Source organism: Leptonotus elevatus, chromosome 9 (genome assembly GCF_054856555.1).
Source record: "Leptonotus elevatus isolate MCC_2025b chromosome 9, RoL_Lele_1.0, whole genome shotgun sequence".
Classification (NCBI taxonomy): Eukaryota; Metazoa; Chordata; class Actinopteri; order Syngnathiformes; family Syngnathidae; genus Leptonotus; species Leptonotus elevatus.
In genome coordinates this window covers 763,284-772,500 of record NC_141247.1, presented here as the reverse complement: position 1 = coordinate 772,500, position 9,217 = coordinate 763,284, and the positions used below count along the sequence as shown (strand labels likewise).

General features: G+C 34.2%; 1 protein-coding gene and 1 long non-coding RNA gene across 2 annotated transcripts in view; one reads left to right on the top strand and one right to left on the bottom strand.

Moving 5' to 3' along the window:
* The window catches only part of trappc11 (trafficking protein particle complex subunit 11), a 145,792-nt gene that overhangs the window by 47,890 nt on the left and 88,685 nt on the right, over positions 1-9,217 (top strand). The window contains exons 10-14 of the mRNA XM_086084475.1: positions 202-295; positions 420-499; positions 590-668; positions 5,422-5,476; positions 5,612-5,757. Coding sequence (XP_085940601.1) covers positions 202-295; positions 420-499; positions 590-668; positions 5,422-5,476; positions 5,612-5,757 — 454 coding nt within the window. The remainder of the gene's footprint in view (positions 1-201; positions 296-419; positions 500-589; positions 669-5,421; positions 5,477-5,611; positions 5,758-9,217) is intronic.
* Positions 3,364-3,848, bottom strand: LOC147167820 (uncharacterized). Its single transcript, XR_015095909.1, has 3 exons — positions 3,741-3,848; positions 3,603-3,663; positions 3,364-3,391 (listed from the first exon to the last, which is right to left on the bottom strand). It is a non-coding gene; the product is annotated as an uncharacterized LOC147167820 (long non-coding RNA).

Sequence of the window (9,217 nt, the reverse complement as noted above, 5' to 3'; positions counted from 1 at the left end):
GGTTTATGCTAAACGTTTTATAACGTTTATGGCGGTCAAAGAGTTAACATTATTTAAAAAAAAAAAAAAAAAAAAAAAAAAAGGAAAGGGTTTTATAGACTTTTGTTATTTGTTATTGAGTGGTCATCTGTCACACATTTAGAAAAATGGGCATGTTGCAGAACCTACATCAAGATTTTGTAAGACAGTTTGTGGTTTTAGGATGGAGCAATACATCTTTCGCCCGACCCATTGGATATACTGAGTGGAGGACTGGACTACTATGGTCAGAGGCCATGGAGACAAGGACACCAGAGTAGGCCAATCATATATCATCTCTAACATATTAGAGTACCTCATTTGAGTGGCAGCTTACTTCATAGAAGATTTCTAAGGTCAATTTCAGCAATGTTTTTATGATTATGTACTTACATTTTTAGGTATTGATCCTCCGGACCTCGACAAAGAAAAGAAGGGAATTCTGGCTTTACAGCTCAATGAAAGGGATGTCCCTCACTCAGTAAGTGCATGCAAACATGACTGGCACATCATTTATATAAAGTATGAAGTTGCTGTTGATACTGTTTAAAAAATGAAATAATCTGTACAGGAGCTGATAATAACTCTTCTCAGCAATGCTGTTGCCCAGTTTAAGAAGTACAAATGCCCACGAATGAAAAGTCATCTGAGTAAGTAATATTTGCAGTGGTTGTGCTTTTCCATGATTGGACAAATGCAATTTTCATAGTGACCGAGAGCAAGCGTTTTCAGACTCACTTTGGATGATCTGTGGCCCTATAGAGATTATTGCAAAACATGAAGGGACCTTTTTCATACTTATGCATTTTGTGGCCAGAAATACATAATTAATGCGGCTCGCAACTTCCGGTGTCGCTCACAGCGACTGTAACAACAGAGTAGGCAAAAAACAAAAGCCACTGGGTATTGAGTACTGGGATGCTCTTCCTGCGTTTTAAACTTTATTAAAGTAGCCTTAACTTTCATTTAATTTGTTTCCCTGCGACACAGAACTAAAGCAAAAGTGGATTCAAGCGATGCGGCGGGATGAAGCACCACAGTGTTTCAGTATTGCTCCTCGTGTGTAACAATGAAATCAATTCAACTTTATATGTGTCTAATTTCCATCACTACTTCAAAAAATCAGGCCACACAGGCATGCCCCATTGACCTACATTCATTATGTCTACAGGACGAATGAATATATATATATATATATATATATATATATATATATATATATTATACAGTGCTGCTCAAAAGTTTGTGAACCCTGCAGGCATGGTCAGATTTTTTGTATAAAATATTAAACTAACCTTATTAAATGTTTAGTCATACCCCAATCTACAATGCTGACATTGAAAATAATGGACTTGAACTAAAATAATGATAATATTTTCATTCATTATTGAGCACAAGTTGTTGATTTAGGAAAAACTCAGATTTCGTGGGTGCAAAAGTATGTAAATCTTTCACTTAATCAGACATTGCACCTCCTTTTGGATTGATAACTTCATCCAAACACTTTCTTTAGAGACTTATCAGTCTTTCACATCTACTTCATACCCAGCGATGTGTCTCGAGACATCTTAAGTTATGTCTTAAGACATATTTTTGAGACGTCTTGAGATGTCTTTTAAAGTCAAGATATGTCTATAAGATGTGTCTATAGACATGTATTGAGACGTCTTGATAAATCAAGATGTCTATAAGACATGTCTATGACTATGTCTATGACTATGTCTAGACTCGAGTCTTAAGATGCCTTAAGATGGCCTAAGATGTCTTGGAAATATGAATGTCTTGAGATGGCTCAAGATTATCTTGAGATGTCTGAAGATGTCTTCAAATGTCTTCAAATGTCTTTTACGGTATCTCTATTTTACTCTTCCTCTTTATATTTAACATTTTATTATCGGTACTTTCATCAGTTAAGACTGTGTCTAACTTACTTGTGAGGGTGCGCGCATTGCGAGTGATGGCATTTCAACGGGTCTCATTCAAGACTGCAAAACATTGCCAAGAGTGTTTGCCAGAACCTTATCACCCATTTTTATGCTTGCAAACCGCTTTTATAGTCGCAAATAAAACATTTTAACATGTTCAAAATTTGATGGCTACAAGAAAAACTGATCATAAAAATGGTTTCGGAAAGTCTGTCGAACGTCTTTGTAACGTTTTGCAGTCTTGAATGAAACCTGACGAAAACAAACTCTCGTTACGTGCGCGCACCCTCGCAAGTCTGAGTTGCTGAGTGAGACATGGGCTTAACTGACAAAAGTAATAAAATGTTAAATTTAACTGATTAAGAGGAACAGTGAATAGTGATACCATAAAATAAATGTAATCCTCGCACTGACTAATGTCAAAAAAGAATGAAAAGCCATGTTACACAGTATATACAGAATGCTAATGTTTGTTACCGCTGAACATATTTCGTGAGCATACAATAATTTGCATCCTGCTACTGCTGATAGTTTTCCTGTAATTACAGTATTTTGATTAAGGCTGAATCTAGATAGAAATTGAATGATCAACACATTCAAATTTAACATTTATTTAATTGCAACATTTTCAACCGTTTGACAGGGTATGAACACAACAAGATGTTTTTTTTTTACCCTACCTTTTAACTGGACACTTTGAAAGCAAGGTGAAACTGGATCTAACCCTAAAAACTTTGATACACATTCACAATAATAACAATAACAACAACAATAATAATAATAATATATCTAATGAGAGTCGAAGCAAAACTGCTTTGTGTGTTTTGTTAAAAATATTAGCTAGCTATGGTGCAAAAAAAAGTTTGATCAAAAGAAAGTGAGAAAAATACAAATATTCGATATTTGTAAATATAAAAATGCAACAAATAATTATTCAAAAAAATTTGCAGAAAATACAAATTAGTCAAAAATAAATATTTTAGACAAACATATTAGAGAGGACACATGAGAAACTAATATACAATAATATCAACTGCAAAAATATAAAATATTACACAAAATAACTTAAAATACACAGTACAAAATAATACACATATATTGCATATAAGAAACAACAATCACGTGTTGTCAACATCAGTTCAGACGATTGTTTTTTCTCAGAATATTGCTCACACTCTCCACACTTCACTGTAACATAAGAAACAATCACTCAACAACAGTTACGTGTATTGGCTTTTATGAAAAAATATATGAACAAATACTTACTCTTATACTGATTCTTTAATCCTCACTCTAACTTCAACCTATAAAATATCTCTATGTGAGCAGCAGAACACAATAAATAATGAATCACTTTGTCTACAACAGTTCAGAATACTGGCTTTTGTTTTGAGAAATACTTACTACTAGTACTGCATTTTCATACTTCACTGTAACTTTAAAATAACCTGTACATCACAACACACACACACACACACACAAAAAGCATTTATCACATCAGATCAGCCACTGGTACAAGTTAGGAGTCATTTGAGTTTCTAAGAGAAACTATTATACAATAATATCAACTGCAAAAATATACAATATTACATAAAATAACAAAATACAGTAGAGATTAAATAATACATATATTACATAAAAGAAACAACAATCACATACCGTCAACATGAGTTCAGACAACTGGCTTCTCTCAGATGTTACTCACACTCTTCACACTTCACTGTAACATAAGAAACAATCACTCAACAACAGTTACATGTATTGGCTTTTATAAAAAATATATGAACAAATACTTACTCTTATACTGATTCTTTAATCTTCACACAAACTTCAACCTATAAAATATATGTGTGCAGCAGAACACAAGAAAAAAAGAATTAATCACTTTGTCAACAGCAATTTGTCATAAGTGTTTTAAGAAATACTTACGAGTACTGCATCTTAATACTTCACTGTAACTTTAAAATAACATGTATAACACACCAAAAAATAATCACATCAGTTCAGCCTTCTGGCACAAGTTAGTCATCCAAGTTGACCAGATTTATGCAATGTAAGCAGCACTGCTATTTTGTGAGCACCCCAAAAAATTTTTTACTTACCTTTCCATTCGCAGTATAGTTGCCGTCTGGATTGTCGAACAGCATGAAAAACAAAAGAAAAAAACGCTGCCTCCTTGACGGGTCTGATGATCATCAAATGTCGTCCGCACCCGCGCCCCTCCCCTCGCGTGCTTGCGTGTGTGTCATAATTTAATTATATATATATATATATATATATATAACCATATATATATATATATATATATATATATATATATATATAACCATATATATATATAACCATATATATATATATATAAAACCATATATAACCATATATATATATATAACCATATATATATATATAAAACCATATATATATGCTTATATATATATATAACCATATATATATATATGCTTATATATATATATAACCATATATATATATATATATATATATAACCATATATATATATATATATATATAACCATATATATATATAGCCATATATATATATATATATATATATAGCCATATATATATATATATTTATATATATAGCCATATATATATATATATTTATAAGCATATAAGCATATATATATATATAAGTATATATAAGCATATATATATATATAAGCATATATATATATATATATATATATATATATATATAAGCATATATATATATATATATATATATATATATATATATATATATATATAAGCATATATATATATAAGCATATATATATATATATATATATATATATATATAAGCATATATATATATATATATATATATATAAGTATATATATATATATATAAGCATATATATATATATATAAGCATATATATGTATATATATAAGCATATATATATATATATAAGCATATATATGTATATATATATAAGCATATATATGTATATATATATATAAGCATATATATGTATATATATATATAAGCATATATATATAAGCATATATATGTATATATATATATATAAGCATATATATATATATATATATATATATATATAAGCATATATATATAAGCGTATATATATATATATAAGCATATATATATATATATATATATATATATAAGCATATATATATATAAGCATATATATATATAAGCGTATATATATATATATATAAGCACATATATATATAAGCATATATATATATATATATATATATATAACCATATATATATATATATATATAACATTTATTTAACTGAAATTCTCCACATTATTGGACGGAAAATGTAGTGCTGAAATTACCTAAGGTTAATGACATTGTGGGTGATTCTACTACTGAGGTGCCCAAACCATCATAACAACAGAAAAATGATATATTAATTGTTAATAAAAATAATTATATGGCACCAGTTTTGCTTATACTTCATCTGTTTTTGTTTTCCTTAGTGGTGCAAATGGGAGAGGAGTACTACCAAGCTCAAGATTATGCCAAAGCACTCAAGTATGTCAATAGGTTTGATGAATATAGTACAGTATTCGAAGATAATTTGATTGTATCAGATTTTATTCTGATAATTAACTGCCATTGCTTCAATGATAACCCTAACCAGTGTTATAAATTTGCTTTTGTTTTTAGACTGTTGGACTATGTGATGTGTGACTATCGCTCAGAGCGTTGGTGTGGAATCCAGACAGCCATATTAACCACAGCTCTTCATTGTGCCTATCTGATGGCCAGTGTTAAAGATTACATCATATTCTGTATGGAGCTGCTGGGCAGAGGTAAGAACTCATTTTACATTCAGTGCTTAACTCTTAGCCTATATTTAATTAATTTCTAAATATCAAGTTGTTGTCGTGACTCCGACAACTGCCTTTGAAATGGCTGGTTCGTGCCTGATTCTCTGTCGACGCCCGATTTCAATTGTACAGAAAATGACTGTCAGTTATTCTTTAGCAAGGATGGGCAACTTATGCTGATGACAAGGACTACATATTGCTGGCAGGCGGCACACTACAACGGATGGTTTTTATGGCAAACACTAATGAATTATGGGCGATGAGTGGAGAGACAAACTATGGCGAACAGTGCCCTTCACGAAAGACAGTGGACTAAAAAGAAACAAACGAAAGAGGTACAGGGGATTGATGACCACGAAGACACAAACACGCAGACGCTATACCTCATGAGAATTGAACGAAACGAAACGGAACGGAGCCCCTGCTCCCAAAGTCCCCACTGTCAAAGTGACACCTAAGCAAATACTGACTGGAGAATATGACAGCTAGTTATGGCGAACAATGAATCGTGGATAATGAAACAAACAAGAAACAAACTATGGTGAACGGTGCACTTCACAAAAGACAGTAGACTAAAAATCACAAAAGACAGTAGACTAAAAAGAAACAAAGGAAAGAGGTACAGGGGACTGATGACAAAAAAGACACAAACACACAGACGCTATACCTCATGAGAACTAAACGAAACGGGACATAGCCCCTGCTCCTAAAGTCCCCACTGTCAAAGGGACACCTGAGCAAATATTGACTGCAGAATATGACAGCTAGTTATGGCGAACACTGAATTGTGGATAATGAAACAAATGAACTATGGTGAACGGTGCACTTCACGAAAGACAGTGGGGCTAAACAAAACAAACCAAGAGGTATAGGGACTGCATTGGAGTGGGTGCTGAAACAAAAAACAAAAACAGGCAAACACAAGATGACAAACAAACACCCACCCACCCAGCTCTTCGACTGGAGGCAACAAAGGGCTTTAATAGGAGGTGGCACACCTGAAACAAATTAAGCAATCAGGGCGCTCCCACAGTCACACACGCACGCACGCACGCACCCCCCCTCACACACACACCAATATGGGCCGTAACAACCCATTTTTGATACTGATGCAGTTGTGGATACAGAGACCACACTAATCGATCATTTACACAACTAAAAACTTAATGAATTGATGGAGTTCAACCGCCTTTAAATATTGTATAAAGCCCATCATGAAATTTTACCAGTTAATATACAAACCAAATTTATGAAAATGGAAAGTGAGTACAAATTAAGAGGAACATATATTTTTTCCATATTAAATATAGAACAAAACAAAAAGAAAGATGTATTTCAACTCAAGGTGTCAGTCTGTGGAACAATCTGGATTCTAAAACAAAATCTTCTCAGTGTATTTGTATGTTTTTCAAAATGTATAAATAACTGCAAAAATACATATAGCACAAGGACACGCAGTTGAATTATTTTTTAGTATTGTTAACTGAAAGCGTCTTGACCGCTCAATGTCATTTATTTTGTGTGTAGTTTTTTTTGTGTTGATCAGGGGCAGACAAAACAAGTTTTACTTCTTTCTGTCCCCTTTCATTTCTTTTACTTTAAAGAGTGAAATAAAAGCATTTGAATTTGAACCCTACCCACGACCCGCCCGACTCCATATAAGCGGAAAATAATGGATGGATTGATGTAATAGAAAGCCTTTATTGTCTCGTTCTATGGCGCAGCAGATGTAATGAAATTGAGCTTATGAAAACATAAAACACAACCAATAACAAATTATTATTATTATTATTATTATTATTATTTTCTTCTGAGAGAGCTCAGTATTGTTCAACAACCCCTGGGCCACCCGTACCACCATCCCCCACAAACAAGCCGCCACACCCACAGTAGCGTGGGCACCCACGCCCACCACACCTACAGCTGCGTGGTGGGACGGAAGGGGGAAGGGAGCTCCGGGAGACAGGATGCGCCCCCCAAACCCCAGACCCGGCGAGGAAAGGTCCCGGTTGTCACGCTGGCGTGCCTAGTGAAAACTAACCCTGTTACTGAGTTTGCCAGCTCGCCGACTGGCGAACTCTACCCCTACACCCTGGATGTGACCACACCCAGTGTTAAAATTGGGAGCAGGTGAGATGGTGCAGTGGGAAATTAAATCCCCCCGCTCCGATCCACCTGCTTCCCAGAGAGGTGTTGGTGAGTGTATGTGGTGCATTAAAAAAATAGGGGGGCGAGGTGGGGGAACATTAAGCACTGCTTAATGCTGCGGTCTACCCCAAGCGAAGGCTCCACACCCCGACTCATCCGCCCCTCCTAGTTGTGGAATGCATTAAAATTGGAGGGGAATTGCAGGGCGAAGACGGTGTCTCCACCCTACCCCACCCCCCCAAGAAGTGTGTTATGTGACCTATGTGTCTATTTACAAAGTGTAAACTAGTGGAGTGAGTTAAGAGGAGCGACCAGCAGTGCCCCTCCCAACCCAGCGGGAGCAGGAGGCGCACCCCCTACTCGAAGCAGTATTTTTTCAATTAGAATGTGATTTATGAGGAGGTTTAGACCATTGGTCGATATTCAGAGTTTTTTAATTTTTCCAGTTAACAAGAATAGTTTTTTTTTGGCGTCAGCAAGGGCTAAGAGTGTAAATTGAAATTTGTTTACGTGGTAAGTCAGTTGTTGTTAGGTCTCCTAGCAAACACAAGCTTGGAGAAAAAGGTATCCTACAGTCCAAGATAGCGGAAAGTTTTTCTAAGACTTTAGTACATAACCATAAAGCATGAAAATAAGTGTCGGCAGAACACTGGAGACAAATGTTGGAGTCTGAATGTTCCATTTTCTTCATCATGTATTGAGTAATATATGTTCTATGAATAATTTTATATTGGATAAGTTGTAAATGTGTGTGTTTTGTCATTTTAAATACGTTATCACAAACTTGAATCCAAAAGTCAGATTCCGGAGCTATAGACAGGTCTGTCTCCCATTTCGAGATGGGTAAATACATTTTATTTGTGTATGAAAGTAACTTATATATTTTTGAGAGGTTTTTTGTTGTTGTCGGAGAAAGCTTTGTAATATCCTGAGCTAAAACAGGTGGTTGAAGCGTGCCCTGAAGGGTTGGAATTTGTTTCTTTACCATATTTTTAATTTGCAGATAATGTAAAAAATTTCCGTTTTTGTATTTTTGAAGCAAGTTTGCATATGATATAAACGTATTATCTGAGAAAAGATGGTCGAGAAATGCAAGTCCTTTCTGGTCCCACACACCTAAATAAAACGATTGATTGTTAAGTTGAAAGTCGGGATTATGCCAAATGGGAGAAAGCCTGCAGGGCTCCAATTGGGATTTTGTAATTTCTAGTGCCTTCCACCAGGCGGTCAGGGTGGCGGAAATCATTGGGTTTTTAAAACAATTGTGTCGCTTAATCGATGTTGAAATAAAGAG